The sequence below is a fragment of the Chiloscyllium plagiosum genome, unplaced genomic scaffold (assembly GCF_037043375.1).
Source record: "Chiloscyllium plagiosum isolate Xiang-an unplaced genomic scaffold, Cpla_swu_hap1 HiC_scaffold_16, whole genome shotgun sequence".
Lineage (NCBI taxonomy): Eukaryota > Metazoa > Chordata > Chondrichthyes > Orectolobiformes > Hemiscylliidae > Chiloscyllium > Chiloscyllium plagiosum.
In genome coordinates, this window is record NW_028270154.1 from 89,170,199 (window position 1) to 89,189,344 (window position 19,146).

A 19,146-nucleotide genomic window follows, 5' to 3' on the forward strand; every position below is an offset into this window, starting at 1 on the left:
GAAGGAAGCATTCCAGGGCAATGCAGTTTGAACTATGTACATACTATGTACACTACTTTTCAGAAGTCTATATACTACTTCAAATATGTAGGGTGATTAGGACCAGCGTACTTTATCAAATTAAGAAATGCAGGTATTGTTGTAAAGATGAAGAAATGTTGCAGTTTACAAAATTAATAACAGTACCTACTTTGATGCCTGACACTATGATGCACTACTATTACTATAACCAAGCTCTGTTAGTTATTCAATGATTGGTAACATTTGAACAATGAAGACATTGCTTAAAAGCCTGGGATTTCCATTAAACAGGTCCTGCTTCAGGTCTTAGAAGCGGCAAATTGACGCTTTTGAATCCACCGTAGAACAACCTTAATATTAAGCTTGAATTTCTCATCCATCTGTTAATCTGTTCAATTAAGAATCTATTGCTAATGAACTGCATTGAGCCCCAGATACATAGGTCTGCAGCCAATTTAAGTAAAGAAACCAACCACAACAATGGAGCAACAGGTTTTGTTCTCTTAAAATTGCACTGGGTGGCACAGTGACTCAGTGGTTAGCACTGTTGCCTCACAGTTCCAGGGACTCGGGCTCGATTCCAGCCTCGGGTGACTGTCTGTGTGGAGTCTGCACATTCTCCCAGTCTCTGCACGGGTTTCCTCCGGGTACTCCGGTTTCCGCCCACAGTCCAAAGATGTGCAGGTTAGGTGAACTGGCTATGCTAAATTGCCCATAGGGTTAGGTGCATTAGTCAGGGTGGGTTGCTCTTCGGAGGGTTGGTATGGACTTCTGGGCCGAACAGCCTGTTTCCACACTGTAGGGAATCTAATCTCACGTCATTTCTATTTAGTAGCATTTCCCTCAGGAAGGAGTCTGGCTTCTGATGAGTGCTGGTAGTGTTCAAGACCCAGATGCTGGGGTCTACTGGTACAATATTGAACAATTTACCTAACGGCAAATTATTATTTAGACACCCTTTTGTGAATATAATTTCTGTCTATGAATTCATTGCCACTTTAGAGACTTGGGCTTTACCTTAATGCTCATCATCTAGCTAATATCTCTGTGCATAAACATGCATTTCTGGTTTAAAAACTTGCCAAGTTACAATTTTCTACACAAACACTATCATTGCTAGAAAAGCTTAGACTGTTAAACATATTTTTACATAATGGCAGCCATGATTTCTATTATTTTTCTAGGAACCCACTGTGGATGCAATAAAAAAAAGTTAGATCCTTTGCAATCTGATTCAATGGTCATCAACATTCCTCCAATCACAGACCATGTCACTGGAGGAGCAGCAAGAACAGGAGGATGAGACCTGTGATGAGAGGAGCTGGAGCAACCAGCATGGAAGAGACAAAATTTACATTGAAGCAGCAGCTACTCAGATTCTCTCATGCTCAATGCTCCTCCAATTACAGCTGTGCAGTTAGTTCCTGATCTCTCAGACTGACAATAGTTACCAATATTTTTGTACCCCATTCCTTGGGCTAGTCCACAGAATTGCATCACATTTTAAACTGGGAGCTTTCTAAATCACCAGTGTCAGAAATCTAGTAGAAATTTCTAATCATTGATCTATTATCTGCATCTACTCATTTTTGAATGCTAAAATGTAAGCCATCAGTTAACATCTGTCAACTTATAGTTCAAATTACTTTCATCTGTCTCTGGTTACTCTCCATTTGTGGTGTGTATATACAACTTGTGTACTGTGTAGATACACATAAAGGATAACATTTTTACAGGAAGGCTTCTTGCTTGTGGCAAAAATGGTTAAGTCCAAAAAATTCGAAGTCCCATCCCCAAACAAAGCACTTGCCATTTTCACGAGTGGAATGGGATCAAGATGACATTCATGTATTCAGACTTCACAAAGGCAGCTGGTTATTCAAATCATCAGATGGTTCCATAGTGAGATTCTGGTTACCCAAAAGTGCACTTAAGTGTGCACAGCAAAACTTCTAAGAGCTGGTCACTTTCTGCAATTATTTAGATAACTAGGGTATTCTTTTGGAGAGGTAAGATAACCTCCCCAAGGGGTAAGTACCCTTTGTAATGGTACAAGTAGGCATGAAGTGGATACAGTTGCATAAACACATTGACTATCCACACAAACATATGGTAAGTGTCAACAGTTCTGTTAAAATCTGTGCCAAGATTAAATATCAAGAGGACCTATCAAAAGGAGCTGTCAAGATCTTTTAAAATCCTGGCCAACTGAAGTATTAACACAGAGCATTGCCTGCTATTTCTCGCTGTCTGTTGACATAACCCGAGGACTCCCATCACAGGAATTCTGATACATCACTTATTTCACAACCATCCTTTATCATAGTAGTGTGCCTGCCATTTGACTGACAGCTCCAAGTGGTTATAGACTCTTTAAAGTTAAGCTATAAATTAATTTCAATGCTTGTTCTTATGAGGACTGTGAATTTCAATTAAACGCTTATTCTTATAACATTAGGTAGGCAAAGAATTGTATTGTAGTAAATGGGTTTTCCCAAATGAGAATCCAGCCATCCTATGTTTTCATTCAAACTGCCTTTAACATAGTTACATTATTTCTTAAATAAGGAGACCAAAACTGTACATAATAGTCCAGACATGGCCTTACCGACATTCTAACAATTGCAACAAAGCTTTCTTACTTTTATATTCCATTCTCCTTACAATAAAAAGAACTTCATCTCTGCTTAGGTACTGAGGTTTGACCATAATGGATACTGATAAATTGGTTTCAGGGCAAACAGTAGTTAGCGTAAGTCGAGATGAAACTGGCAGAGGTTAGTATGAGGTGACATGGAGTGTTTTTGGAAAGTGGGGGCTGGGAGAGAAAGGTTATGACGGTAGGAAGCTTGAGGGGTGAGGTCAGGAAGCTTGAGGGGTGAGGTCTACAGGTATTTTAAAATGAAATAAACTTCTAAACAGTGACAGTGAACTATTATAGACTTCTGCTCAGCTTGTCTCTGCATTCATTCTGGCTCATCTCCAAGGGTGGCCCGTCGCAATGAAAAGAAAGTCTGACCTTCTGGGCCATTTTTTCCAAGTTCAGGTCTGTGATGCTGAGAAACAGCCCAACTCTCTATGCTCTGACCAGGGAATGATAATCCAGGCTCAAGTATTTGCTCAATTACTTTCCCATTTCCTCATTCCCCATGAGAATGAACCCTGTTTCTAACCAACATTATCTTTAGTGACATTCATTTCTATGTACAGGTACACAATTCTTTATCCAAAATGTGAAGTTTTTTTTCTCCATTACAAGGTTGTTTGGCATGCAAACAGTTAACTCAACTCCATATCCACTCAGATGTGATGTGGCAGCGTTGTCCAGCATTGGCAGGTGTCAATTCTGTCTCAGGGCTCATAGTACTCACAGGTCCACTTGCTGAAATAGCCAATCTCTGCCTGGGAAAGGACCTGTTACAGATTAGAGTAGTGATGGAAAAGCACAGCAGGTCAGGCAGCATCTGAGGACCAGGAATATTGACATTTAGGACTAAAACCCTTCATCACGAAGGGCTTTTGCCTGAAAGGTCAATTTTCCTGCTCCTCGGATGCTGCCTGACCTGCTGTGCTTTTCCAGCACCTGCAGTACCCACTTTTGCCAAGGACCTGTTATAATCAGCCCTTGAAGACAAGGGTTAGGAAAGGGAAAATCATTCAGGAACGATTGGTTATTACTGATCTTACTGGGAAGTGTGTTCACATCACATGGAGTAATTTATTCATGAAGAATTAGCTCTAAGGCATTGTTTTAACTCATAGGCTCCTCAGTTTTCTGATGAAAAGCAACTGAAGAATCTAGTCATCGAGAGAGAAAGAAAATATTAAGGGATTAATTGATGCTAAGGTTGTTGGACTAGTAACTTCAAAGAGTTCAAATCCAATACAGGGTACTTAAATTCAATTAATTAAATTAAAAATCTTGAATATATAGCTAGTTCTCAGTAATGATTGCCATTCTTGATCATCAGCTTTAAAAAAGAACCATCTCATTCAATAATTCAATTAACTTCATTTAGGGAAGAAAGTCTCCTGACCCTAAATGCTATGGGCAATAGATAACTCCAGAACTCTCAACAATGTGATCAAACTGCCCTCTGAAATAGCCTAGTTAACCTGTCAATTGCACTCAGTAAGATGGCTCACCACATTTAAGGATTTAAAGGATGAGCAATAAATTCTAGCCTTAGCAGCAACATCCCAGGTACTATTTAAAGAAAAATCTTACCTACAGGATTGTTGGGTTTATATGGCCCAAGCTTGTATTCTTCTGGAAGAGGAGAGAGTGCCTGGATTTGCTCGCTTGATGGCTCTCCACTTAATGTGGACATGTTTCCCTTCACTTCTTCACCTGTTTTTACATCAGTGTTTTCATTCATATTATTTCTTAGATAACTTTCATTTTCAGCATCTTGTTCATCTTTGATGTCATCAGAAAGCATTTTGTCTGTTTGAGCAGATTTGATTTTCTGACCATCTGGATCATCAATCTCATCAAGGGCAAAAAACTCATCCATGTACTCTGGACAGCGAATGCCTTCTGATCTCTACAGAGAGAAAAAAAAACCAAAAAATGTCATTAATTCACAATAAAATTCAGCAGCTTCACAATACATACAAGATCCACTGTAAGATCTCTAGGCTGATCCAATGATTTGTTTTAGCCGAGGTAACAAAAGAATGAGGTACTGGCCTTTTTGAGTTTGATGATCAAAAGGAGCCCTGCATAAATACAATGGCCATCAAACTCCTCTTGCTTATCATTTTATTTGGACCTAAATTTCAGCCACCCTGAAGGGAGCAAATTACTAAAACATCAAATTGATAAGAGTGAGGCAAGGACTCAAATAAAAAGAAGGAAAAGAAGGATGTTTCTGCAGAAGGTGAAGACCACATAAAAGGTCATTCAAACTTGGTGGTGACGTACATCTGGATCAATACAGGAGCTAAGACAGCTTCTTCTAAATAATGCTGAAGTCGACAACAAGAATCAGTTAAAGGATCCAAGCATTATGTTCACCACTCAAACTAGAAAGCTCATCAAGCAGTATTGGACTAATGGCCAAAAGAAAGACCTTTTCAACAACTCAAGTAGATCACTGAAAGCAGGAGGACCCGAATGGCTTTTGTTTGGCTATATAAAACATGGTGGTTTAATTGATCCAGATGGACAAATATTCTTTTAGGAACTGCTGAGAAAAGACATTTTGTCAAAGTTTTTTATCTTGCACTCACCAAGACAGTTTGCAAGAATACCAATTCAAGCAGAAGACCAACATACACACTTATCACAGTGCTGACTGTTGACGAGTTAGATCTAATTGGTAGAGGTGTTGTCATGGAGAATGCACCCATTAATGCTTATTAACAGTAAAGTGACAAGCCTTGATTAGTCTTAAGCCAGGAAGGTTGACCCCAATTTCTTGAGAAATGAGCAGTACTTGGCTGTCACCTATTTCGTTGAGTTTGCTTGTTTCAACAAGATGTAGTTAATGATAAAGGAATATGTTGCGGTGGTCCAACATAAACAGATAGATAATGTATTGTCAGTCCAGTAGCTCTAAGACTGGTTCCCTGTAGATATTGTGCCTTGAAATCTGCACATCATATGTTATAATACATAGTCAATTCACTATAAGAACATACATGTTCAAAGCAAGGAACTCTGAAGAGTTTTTCAGCATGGTTTTTCAGCAGTGACAGGAAAAAAAAATCTTGGAAGCAGACAGGAAGTGAAAACTGCTCCATCTAGTGATACTACATTTCAGGAAATACATAATGATAGCAGTTTGGAAATGGGAGATGCTTTACATTGAAAAATTGCACCACAATAATATGGAAGTCACACTGCAACTGAACACTGTCTTATAAACAGCCACATCCAAAAGAAAAGGTGAAAGAAATTTGCTAGGTATATGAGATTTCCAATTATGCTGCAATGATTGCACTTATATCGAGTATCAGTTTACTACAAGAAACACTCAGGCCACTTAAATGACCATCTCAAATAAGAGATAATGTAACCACCGCTACCTTGAGATTCAATGGTGTTTCATCACAATCTCTCACAATCGGGCCAGGATGAACTGAACCCACAACATAAATACAGCAGTCACAACAGCAGGTCAGAGGCGAGGGATACTGCAGTGAGTAACTCACCCCATTACCCCACCAAAGGCACAATTCAGGAGTGCCTGGATGAATGCGTCTCCAAATACACTCAAAACTCTTGACACCATCCATGACAAAGCAGCCCACTTGATTATTTGTGGATGTGTTGCCATTCAGTCACTCCATCATTGGTGCTCAGTAGCAGCAGTACATATAATCGACAAGTTTCACTTGCAAACGTTGCCAAACATCCTCAGACAGCACATCTAACTCACAACTCCTTCCACCTAAAGGACAAGGGCAGCAGATATATAGGAGTAATACCACCTACAAGTTCTCTCTAAGCCACTCACCATCCTAACTTGGAAACATATCATTCCTTCAGTGATGCTGTGTCAAAATCCTGGAATTCCCTCCCTAATGGCATTGTGGATAAACCTACTGCACATGGACTGCAGCAGTTCAAGGCGGCAGCTCACCATTACCTTCTCACCTTCAACTAGGGACAGGCAAAAAATTTTGGCCCCAGCCAGCAACACCCATGTCCCATGAGTGAATAAAAGAAATAACCACTTTATATTCCACTCCCATAAAGGATGATGGTAATATTCAATATGTATGTGAAGGCTGCATGGAAACCATTGGGTGTGCTTCAAAGCATAATTTAGCACTGCTGTGCTGGAGCTTAGGAGCAATAAGTCATCTCATGCTCTTTCGCTGTTAATCTCAAGGCTTTTCAGCTGTAAAGGACAAAGTCGCACTTATTTCAAAAAAGATATTCCTATTTCATGCAGTTTACCATAATGACTATGTTGTACAGCATACAAACTTACCCATTATTAACACATTACACTCACTATACTACAAATACACACTGACTTGAAACTAGAATGAAAAGTGACTGAAATGCAAGAATTCTAAAGTATTGACACCAGCTATGTAAAAGAATATGGATACTGGAAGGGAGAAACAAAACCTGTGTTTCTGGAATCCAAATAATACATTTTAACACATTTTAATTGTTAGAATACTCAAAAGTAGTTGCAAATTTGTGAACTTTTAATGCCTACCTTCTCAGATGACAGTGTTGCATCTCGGGAGCTTAGTTCTGCATCAGACTCATCTTTCATTTCACCGTCATTGAAATGCCCAACTTCTATATCTGGGTCCAATTCCACTTCCAAATCATCCTCTCTGTCACCAGCTGCAGATTTGTCCTTCACTAATTCATCGTACGTTAATAGTAAGTCTTCTGTACCACCTTCTTCGTAGTTCTTGGTGTCTGGAGAAGGGCCACCCTGTGACTTAATCTTTGCAACATTCTCTCCTTCCAACTGTTTAGGGCTTGCATTCTCCATTGAAGGAGAGCCTGTTTGTGCATTTTCATGGTCTGTTTCCTTAGAATTCTTGGATTTATCTTGAGCCTTTCTCTTGTTGCTGGGTGATCGTGCTCTTTTAGAAGGAGGGCTATGAGAACGACCCCTTTTTCTGAAATCAAAACAGACATCTTTAACATGAGATATTTCAGAAAGTACCACAAATTGTTCTTTTTTTTAAAAAATGAAAAAAGTCTTCAGTTTTAACATAGGTTTATTTCAGTGATTATTTGGATTACAAGCTTGTGATTTTAGCTGGCATTAAAAAACCAGATGAAAAGTATTTCCCCACCCAGGGATAAGCTAATTAAATCTGACAAAGTAGTGGTGTTTATGCATTTCCCATACATCTGTGATAATGTCGGAGATCTAGAAGGTCACTGGTCTGTGTTCTCAATTTATGATCATGTAAAGGTAAAGTTGCCATAGGCCTTGTGGATCATAGGGCTCTCGCTCAATATAGAAAGACAACTGGTGGTGGTTTAACCTGAGGGTCACCACCCACAGGGATTGAACCCACAGTTGGTGTTTACCTGCATGGCAAAGCAGCCAGTCAACTGAACTCTCAGACCCTGCCAAAAAATATGGTATAGTCAAAATAGTGACATAGGAAATTAAACTAGTTCATCCACAAGATCTAATTTTCCTGCTGTCAAAAGGTTGCAGTAAAAAAAAAATTGGGCTGAAATTACCTTGAATCTATTACCATGGAAGGTATGGAATTCTGAAAATCACATGACATGTAAATTAATGTCCTACAACTCCAGGAGAAAGTACAGCCTTTTAAAGTTTGGAAATAAGTCTATTAACTTAGAAAAACAGGTGTGGTTGAGTGAGTTGAAACATTAACTTTTAATCTTTATTGTTTTCTTTCATTTCCACATACTTTAATCCATCTTTGATGGCTGTCACCAATTCCACAAGCCTCTACTAAAAATGCTCTGGAATTAGCAGCAGAGATGTATACAACAATGCTACTGTTACATTTTAACAAACAAGTGGTCGCTCGCTAATTGTTAATGTCTTAGAAACCAAGTACCTTGGTACTCCAAAATGCCATTTGAATGATATTTGTAAAAGTAAATGCCGGTCACTAAACAATTCACACCTGAAATGATCAGAAGTTAATCAACTGTAGCTTGCTACTTACAGATTAGCTGCCTTTCAAACAAGTTTAACTAATTCTGAATGGGTTATAGTTAAAATTTGGAGACAAGGTTAATAAAACAGATTTCAGCACCCGAGCAGATAGCGTACCGATTTTCTCGCTCTCTGTTCCTCAACAGTTCATCAACTCCTTTGCCTGGTTTCTGAAAAAAGACAAAAATATTAATCCTCCATTGCTACCTGAATTAATACCTGAAGTATGCCGGACAATTCTTAAAGTACATGTTGTACTCCTTTATCTAAATAAATATGAGACGGCGGTGTCGGTGTCGACTAGGGTGGACAAGGTCAGAAGTTGCATGACACCAGGTTTAGTCCAACAAGTTTATTTGAAATCATAAGTTTTCATAGCGTTGCTCCTTTGTCAGGCTCATGAAGCAGCGCTCCAAAAGCTTGTGATTTCAAATAAACCTGTGGGACTATACCCTGGTGTCATGTGACTCCTGACCTTATTTAGATAAATGGGCTGTCTTGTTAAACAGTTTAAATAACTTGCTTGTTAGAGCTTAACAAAATATGCCATAATCACTCTGCAATTATCCATTAATCCAACTGAAAGTTCTATGTTTAAACAGAAGGACCTAGAAGGCAAATGTATCTATATGATACGTGCTCTGAATATATACCTACAACCACACAGCTGCTTAAATTACCTAACAGCATTGCCCAGCTGCTCACTGGAGCCATGCTGGTTCTACTCAGACAGGAGCACTATATGTTGGTTGAAGCAAATTATACCACATTGGCAACACAAATTAAACGAGCATTTGTGTGCCAGAAAAAGTCTAGAGTTTGCTAATCTCAATATCAAAATGTCAATGAAATACAACAGTAAGACCAAAAAGATACAGGAGCAGAATTAGGTCATTCAGCCTATTGAGTCTGCTCTGCCATGCAATCATAGCGATGTCAGTAAATATCATTCTCCTGCCCTTACTAATCAAGAACCTATGTCCTTAAATACACTCATTGACTTGGCCTCCACAGCTTTCTACGGCAATGAATTCCACAAATTAATCATGCAGCTCAGTTCTAAAGGGCTATCCCCTCAACCTGAGGCTGTACCCTTCGATCCTAGTCTCTCCTATTAGTAGAAACATAATCTCCACGCTCAATCTATCTAGGCCTCTCAGTATTCCGTTGTGAGATCCCTTCTCATCCTTCTAAGCTTGATCGAGTATAGACCCTGAGTATTCAATCATTCCCTATTGGGCAAGCTCTTCACCCCTGTGATCCCTGTTATAAATATATTCTGGATCCCCTCCAAAGGCAGCCCCTTAGATAAAGGGCCTGAAACTGCTCATGTTCCTAATGTAGTCTGACCAGAGCCTGAAACAGCCTCAGCAGTACATCCTGCTCCTATATTCTAGCCCACTTGAAATGAATACTAACATTGCAGTTGCCTTCCTAACTGCCAACTGAACCTGCATGTTAACCTTAAGAGAATCCTGAACTAGGACTTCCAAATCACTTCATGGTTCTCACTTCCACTTCACACTTTCTCCATTTAGAAAAGTCAAAACCTCTATTTTTCTGACCGAAGTGCAAAGCCTCACACTTTTCCACACTGTATTCCTTCTGCTGCTTCTTTGCCCACTCTCCTGGCCTGTCCAAGTCCTTCTACAACCGTCCCACTGCTTGAACCTGCCCCTCCACCTAACTTTGTGTCATCTGTAAAATCAGCAACAACGCCCTCAGTTCCTTCATCCAGATCATTAATGTATACCATGAATTGTTGTGATCCCAATACTGACCCCTGCAGAACTCCACAAGTCACCGGCTGCCATTTTGAAAAATACCCCTTTATCCCCATTCTCTGCCTCCTGCCAGTCAGCCAATCCTCTATCCTTGTTAGTGTTTTGCTGCAAACACCAGGGGTTATCTTATTTCACAGCCTCCTGTGCCGCACCTTGTCAAAGACCATCTGGAAATCCAAATAGATATGCCTACTGGCTCAGCTTTGACTATCTTACTCATTAGAGCCTCAAAGCATTCTAACAGACTTATCAGGCATTACCTCCTCTTGACGAAGCCACATTGACTTAGCCCCATTTTACCATGCAATTCCAAATACTCTGCAATCTTATCCTTAAACACTCACTGGCCTCAACTTTTATGATTATAACTGAACATTAGCCACACAACTTACCCTTAACACTAAGCTTCTGTATTTTTCAGACAAATATACTTTCAGTTCTCTGCCATGGAACATCAGAGGGATTTTCTTGAACTTTTCTATCATGGCCATTGCCATCTGGTGTGTTTCCATTTCCAGGAAAACCTGTGATTGAAACAAAGTGTCACTGGAAAGTGTAACTAGGTTTTGGAATAATGGCTTCAGTACCACAGGAAAAATATCAAAGGTGGCCGCTTGTTCAGTCTTTCAAACAATGCACTTTTAATTAAGAATCATCTGTCTTAGCAGGGAAGCAGAACTGACACAAACTTACCAAGAAAATTCATCTCTGGGTACGAGGTATTCCCCTCTTTCATTGCTGGTCAATGATTTTCAAATTAACCTGGCCTTAAGGATCCGTTAAGGACCTTTACTTCTGCAAGTAATTTTAGCTTTAACTTTAATGCTATCAAAGTCACTATATTTAATAATATCAATTGCTTCTGGAGGTGCTGTAAATCTAGCAAAGCATCATGATTAAAATCTCTTCATAATGTGCATTGAGAAATAATAATTCCCATCTCACTTAACATGTTTAGGCTTGACCATCATTTTATATCAATGGTTCAGTGGAAACTGTAAAGAATTTGCTTTTGGTTATTCTGCCTACTTGGTTTCAACTTCTTCCAACTCTTGCAATAGAAATTATGTCATACTTCACTAATATAGGTACTCTTTCACTGAATCTATTTCTGCTAAATTATTCATACATACTTTTATGTCTCCAACCCCCATGTCAGTTTTCTCTTTATGTTTGCGATATCAACGTTTTACTCAATTTTTACATATACACCTATTACTAATGACTCATTATGAATTTAACACTGGGAGCAGTAAAGCTGCTTCTGTGCTGTTGCTACAGCTAGGGCATATGAGTTAATCACTGTCTATGGCTCAAAAGTTAAAACTGAAAAATAAATAAAGCAGCATGGATAGATGAACAGATGGAAACCCTTATACACCAACCAAACACACTATGTTTGAGAAAAAGCTACACCAAAACGAATCCACCTAAAACAAAATGTATCACTCTTATTTCCAAACAGTTTGATGTGACTTAACAAGGTTTCTTCAGCAGCAGCTGCCATTTACAGTGCTGCTGCACAAAACCACCATCATTTACATCATGCAGCTATTCTGAAATGGATTACTGCTATTTCTTCTTCGTCACTGAATCATAATTCCTTCCTAACTGAATTGTGGGAGCATCTGCATGGCAAGGACAGCAGACCACCACCACTTAAAACATATGCACATTACAAATCAACATCATATGTAGAACAACTTCGGTTATCCGAACATCAATTATCCAAATTCCGGATTATCATCCGACAAGGGTCTCAAGGTCCAGTAAAAACGTTATCCAAACAAAATATTCCCCACCGTCATGTTCAGATAATCGAGGTTGTTCTGTAGATATGGAAATCTATGCTATGGCAGTACTCTGTAAAAACGTACAAAGGGTTCAGAAAATACTTAGAAGGATGTTGAACAGGTTGGAGGGTTTGAGCTATAGGGAGAGACTACATAAACTGGGGCTATTTTCCCTAGAGTCAGAGGCTGAGGAGTGACCTTATTGAGGTTTATAAAATCATGAGGGGAATGGATAGGGTAAACAGACAAGGTATTTTACCTGGGGTGGGTGAGTCCAAAACTAGGGGACATAGGTTTAGAGTGGGAGGGGAAAGATTTCAAAGGGAGCTAAGGGGCAATTTTTTCACGCTGAGTGTGGTGTGTATATGGAATGAGCTGCCAGGTGAAATGGTGGAGGCTAGTACTACATTTAAAAGTCATTTGGATGGGGATATGAATAGGAACGGTTTAGAGGGATATGAGCCAAATGCTAACAGATGGAACTAGATTTATTTAGGATATCTGGCTGACACGGATCAAAAGATTTAGTTTCCATGCTGTATATTTCTATGACTTTATGCAGTTTTCATCCAAGATCTCCATATACCCTGGTAACAAAAACTCAGTGAAACCCCTCTGAACACACAACGATCAGTTCTCTTCCTCCTACTAACTAGCCCACTTTTCCCTCCTTCTGCATTGCCAAACTTCACTGAGCATTGGGTTCTGCTGCTCTGTGTCCCTCTGTCCCAAAATATTGTGCTTGCTGACCTTGAACTCCACAGCTCCATCACATTGCCAGCAGCAGAACACACTCTCCTACAGGCTGGGCTGGGCATGTAGGTTGTGGAAAGGTTGGGGGGCTGGGGAAGAAGATCAGGAGGAGGGTGAGTGAAGGGAGAGTACGGAAATAAAAATAAAACAAGCAGAATTCCAGCATCTAAAAGTCAAAATGTTATCAAATAACGAAATTTCTCCTCCTTGTAAATGCCTATTAATTTTTCAAGGTAGAAGTGCCAAACAAATAGTCAAAATAAGCAAATGTGAATGATTATTTGACTGACTTAAAACGATGAATATTAACGAAATATTTCATATTACTGCAGTACTTTAATCCTACAGTACCTGATTTTTAACTCTCATTAGTAAGTAGTTGGTCACTTTCCCAAAGGGCATACCAAGGCATACAATTTCTGAATCAGAATAGCCAACAGAAGGCAAGTTGCTGATGTGGACGACCCGGCTTCGTTCTTCACTTTCTTTGCCCTAAATGTGAAAGCATGGAAAAATATTTAAACATAATCCTCAATACTTAACTGTTGATACTTACTGAGTGAAACATCCTGGATATCTTCATGCTAAAAACACATCTCACCATTTCCCTTTCTCCACCAACTACCCGGCACCACAAATTAGAGAACAATTAGATTTTCAGCCAAACCAGAAATTCAAGTAAAATTACAAAATTAGTTTATGACTTTCCAACAATACCCATGTAACATACTTTCGAGGCAAATTTAAAAAGGTGAGGTATAAGGGCCCTCTTACTCATGTCTACGCCTGCTCCTATTTCTAATGTATCAATGCTGTTGTAAACATTTTCAAACTAAAAATGCTCAGATAGCAGACCAGGCTCCAAACCACTCATCTTCATTTACTACAATTTTCAGCAAGGATTAGAATGGTCTAGTACGTAAAATAATTGATTTTCAAAATTCATTCCTGCGATGTAGGATTGCTGTGGATTTGGAATCATATGTAGGCCAGACCAGGAGAGGATGGCAGTGTTCCTCTCTAAAAGGGCAGTAGTGAACCAGACTGTCAATTGTAAAGAAATAAAAAAAACATGGTCATCATTTGATTTCAGATTCTTAGTGATTTCGATATCCACCACCTGTCACGGCAGAATTCGAATCCAAGTCTCCAGAAGTGCCTGGATTAACAGTCTAGCAAAAATACTATTAGGCCATTGCCTCCCCTTTTATTTTTAAAATCTCCACCCTGCCTCAAGTGGAAAAAGGCATCATCATCGAGGCATCAAAAAAGCACAGAATAAGAATCACTGAATGGCAGAGAAGTCTGAAGTATGTACAAACAAAACTTATTCTTCACTTTGGAACCCCATATAAACACAATTTATCACAAGGCCCAGGCCCAAATTCTATTTTGATTGAAGGGTTCAGCCATAATTGACTTTTATTTTTGCTCTTTAGCAACTAAATACAAGGGAGTGCTATTTTGATGAGGGTTCACAACACCCTTGCTTTAATCAATTTTAAAATAAAGTATATTGCAAAACAGCTGCACACTAAAGAACAAAACTATATTAAAGGTGACAATGAATTGAGAATTTAGAGGATGCAAGCAGGATTTATAAAAGTATACTTCAAGTGATTTTCCAAACATAGCCAAATTTTATTCGGTCAGATAGGATGAGGTTACAATAGCTTCCAATTGATTTTAAGAGTAAAGGCAAGAATCATGAAATTTAAATTTTATACTTGAATTACACAATAATAGGGTTTTCTTTGAATATTAGGTGTCATCTTCATAACTAATATACAAACAAATGCTTCAAATTTTTCTCAGACCAGTCAACAGTTTTGGGCAAAACACATGACTGAGTGCATATTGATGCGTTGCATATCATTTTCAAACATCTTGATGTAGCTCAACAAGATTTCTTCAGCAGCAGCACCTACCATTTATGATGCTGTTGCACAATACCACCATCACATGCAACATGTAGCCATTCTGAAATGGATAACTGCTATTTCTTCATCATCACCAAATCATAATTCCTTCCTAAGTGACTTATAGAATCAAAACTCAGCAAAGTCATCATCTTCACAATTCTCGCTATTGTCACTCGTTATGACTGCATTGACTGATAGTGTAGATTTTCTTTAACAAATTGGAAATAAAAGATTTCAAAATGGAGACCACAGGCAACCAGGCTATTAGTCTACTTTCAAAGCCTAATGAACTGTGTTAGCTGTGTCTCAAATTGCACAGCCAAGTGTTATAGATGCATCTAGCCATGTGCAGCACAATGGGTCATTTTAAGTTGCAGAAGTTGTTCTTACTACAAACATAAAAGTGGGAGCCATTCAATTCGTTTACAACAACATCTGAAGAGGTGATTGACTCAGCTGAGTCTAACCCTAATACCTGGACAAATCAGCACTCTCAGCTACTCATCAGTCTGCAATAAGTATTTTTCCAAGTTGAAACTATACAAAGGAGAAAGTGAGGTCTGCAGATGCTGGAGATCAGAGCTGAAAATGTGTTGCTGGAAAAGCGCAGCAGGTCAGGCAGCATCCAGGGAACAGGAGAATCGACGTTTCGGGCATAAACCCTTCTTCAGGAATGCCCAAAACGTCGATTCTCCTGTTCCCTGGATGCTGCCTGACCTGCTGCGCTTTTCCAGCAACACATTTTCAGCTCTGAAACTATACAAAACTGACCATACAGCCAATTTGCAATGCAGACATCAAGAAACACCATCTGAGCAGTTCAACAGAGTGAGGGAGGGCGAAAAACAGGCATCTTGAAACATGTAATGACCTGCCGTAAATTAACATAACAGTTAAAAGTGCACACTTGCAGGACCAGAAGTCAGGAGTCTCATCCCTCCCAAAATCTGTTGTCCGGTTTATCCACGCGCATAGCAAAACACCAAATACAGGAAGCTATCATAGCTACTGGATCAGAATTGAAGTGTCAATCTCTTTGCCACAGCACCAATGAACTCAAGCAACATGACCCCAAGATACTGCAGTGGGACTTGCATCTTTTGTCTTAGCTATACTCATTTAACTCCTGATGTTTCTACATTATTAATAACTCTCTCTTTACTCATAAGTAAATTTCAGTAATAACGTGATAAGCTAACCATTAACCTGTTTGAGCAAAAGCTCGACTGATGGTCTGCTTTATCTTAAGTCATCAGTAATTAAAGTGGGCTAATAACATGAATGTTACTAACTTACGTTTCACAAACCACATGTTGGATATGCCTTTGGTCATTACATCACTAAACTTAATTACTTAATTGCAGCCAGGTTGGGTCAGCTCAAACGTTCATATGAAGTTCAGGGGATAAAAGTTATTATGGTGATATAACCCAGGTAAGGAACACCAGCAGGTATCAGTCTTTCTCACTGAAGTTAATTAAACATTCTGCAGCTTAATCAACTTCTTTGAGCTCCAGTGGGTGCTTATTTTCTGATCCTCTCTCATAGCAGAAGTCCATAGTGATGCATTAAGTTGAGCCCTCAAGTTGCTCCAAAATTCATGGGATCCAGCAAACTAATAATGCTGTCTCACCCTGTCAAATAGCTCACCTTTCTCTGGCTATACATTTCCAATATCTGAAAGAGCTTGATAGCATTCATCAGTCTTCTTTAAAAGTTGACATTGTCTATCCACATTCATTGGGTAGAAATTTCAGATGGTCAAGATAGCAACCATATTTTCAGCTCAACACGATCTTTCCAGGGATCAAATGGACCTACCTGCTTTGAAAGGACTGAGTCATTGCATTCACTTTCAGACAGATTCCCCGTTTCATGGAATAAAACAAGATCAGCACTTTTGAGTAGTACAGGCAGAATTGTTCAATGCTGACTATTTGCCAGTTCAGGGATCAACTAATTAATTTTCTGACCATTTTCTTCTAATTTTTAAACCATGACAATTTGACTCAATGTGATTGCTGAATCCAATTACAAAAAAGCATACAACCATTTTGTCACTTTTAAAATATCTGCTTCACACCAATTTCAAAACATAACTGTGTGCCTCTCTCTAAATTTTGCTGATGGCTTCCTGACCAACACCACTGGCTGAATTTAATGCTTCCCAACTGTGGGTGGGAGCCCATTCTAGAAGTGTGTGCATCACCAATTCCCACCCCCGACTTTGAAAGACAGTCAACAATGTTTTTAATGTCCAATTAATGGCTGCTCCTTGGGAAACTGGCCAATTACATTCAGGAAGGGGGACAGCTTGCCCAGTCAATGAACAAAGGTGGGGTGTCTGAGGAGAGAGGGCAGTCCATTAATGCGAAATCAATTACATTTTTAGCGACTCTAAAGGGACCCTTGACATGCTGGTGCAAAAGCTGCGCCAAAAACTATCGCTTTGAGGTCTAAGGTGGCATTTAAATTTCACTGAATTATTTCAGGGGGAAAAGTGTTTGATTCTAACTACTTTGCAAGTTTTGAAACCTTTACTAGGAGGGAAAGAAAATTTAAACACAGTTGATCCATTCCTCTATTGAATATAAAATGTTTAGGAAAACAAAAAAAAAAACAATAAATCTCTATTCTCTCTCTACAAACAGCAAAGAGAACAGAGCTAAGTGTTGGGAAGGGTTCCAGAGCAAGGAGAACTGATTAGCAAGGTTAGATCTCCTGGAATACAGGGAGAACTCACCATTTGGATACAGAACTGGCTCAAAGGTAGAAGACAGAGGGTGGTGGTGGAGGGTTGTTTTTCAGACTGGAAGCCTGTGACCAGTGGAGTGCCACAAGGATTGGTGCTCGGCCCTCTACTTTTTGTCATTTACATAAATGACTTGGATGCGAGCATAAGAGGTACAGTTAGTAAGTTTGCAGATGACACCAAAATTGGAGGTGTAGTGGACAGCGAAGAGAGTTACCTCAAATTACAACAGGATCTGGACCAGATGGGCCAATGGGTTGAGAAGTGGCAGATGGAGTTTAATTCAGATAAATGCAAGGTGCTGCATTTTGGGAAAGCAAATCTTAGCAGGACTTATATACTTAATAGTAAGGTCCCAGGGAGAGTTGCTGAACAAAGAGACCTTGGAGTGCAGGTTCATAGCTCCTTGAAAGTGGAGTCGCAGATAGCTAGGATAGTGAAGGCGTCGTTTGGAATGCTTTCCTTTATTGGTCAGAATATTGTGCACAGGAGTTGGGAGGTCATGTTGCGGCTGTACAGGACATTGGTTAGGCCACTGTTGGAATACTGTGTTAAATTCTGGTCTCCTTTCTATCGGAAAGATGTTGTGAAACTTGAAAGGTTCAGAAAAGATTTACAAGGATGTTGCCAGGGTTGGAGGATCTGAGCTACAGGGAGAGGCCGAGTAGGCTGGGGCTGTTTTCCCTGGAGTGTCAGAGGCTGAGAGGTGACCTTATCGAGGTTTACAAAATTATGAGGGGCATGGATAGGATTAATAGACAAAGTCTTTTCCCTGGGGTCGGGGAGTCCAGAACCAAAGGGCATAGGTTTAGGGTGAGAGGGGAAAGCTATAAAAGAGACCTAAGGGGTAGCTTTTTCACGCAGAGGGTGGTACGTGTATGGAATGAGCTGCCAGAGGATGTGGTGGAAGCTGGTACAATTACAACATTTAAGAGGCATTTGGATGGGTATATGAATAGGAAGGGTTTGGAGGGATATGTGCCAGGCGCTAGCAGGTGGGACTAGATTGGATTGGGATATCTGGTCAGCATGGATGGGTTGGACCGAAGGGTCTGTTTCTATGCTGTACATCTCTATGACAGACCCAAGTTTGATGATGACTCTCTGCAGCTCCTTCTTCAGGCTGTAAGTCCCTCACCCTTCGATGGGAAAAGAAACCTCAGCCAGAAAATAAGCAGCCTGGACTTGGTTGCAGTGGAGGGCAGCAGCCCTGGGGTGATCCAAAGAACATCATTACACTGCCAAAATGGCTAACCATTCTGGAGATGGATATAAACTGCGACGTCAGTCTGCTATTGTGTTATCTTGTGTGTTCCTCAAGTACATGGCGGCATCGAGTATACATGTCACACTGCAAGACAACACGAGTTATGGAAGTTTGGGGTGGGGGATAGTCAACTCCAAGACATTGCATAACGAGGAGCAAACTGAGGATTACTGCTGCCAACAAATGTCACACTGCCCACAAACCTGAAGGCATAATTGTAGCACAGC

General features: G+C 39.8%; 1 protein-coding gene across 1 annotated transcript in view; it reads right to left on the minus strand.

Annotated features, from left to right (window-relative positions):
* The window catches only part of LOC122556835 (matrin-3-like), a 95,064-nt gene that overhangs the window by 5,558 nt on the left and 70,360 nt on the right, over positions 1-19,146 (minus strand). Inside the window, exons 9-13 of the mRNA XM_043704071.2 lie at positions 13,330-13,470; positions 10,825-10,956; positions 8,766-8,818; positions 7,203-7,620; positions 4,250-4,568 (exon numbers count right to left, since the gene is read on the minus strand). Coding sequence (XP_043560006.2) covers positions 4,250-4,568; positions 7,203-7,620; positions 8,766-8,818; positions 10,825-10,956; positions 13,330-13,470 — 1,063 coding nt within the window. The remainder of the gene's footprint in view (positions 1-4,249; positions 4,569-7,202; positions 7,621-8,765; positions 8,819-10,824; positions 10,957-13,329; positions 13,471-19,146) is intronic.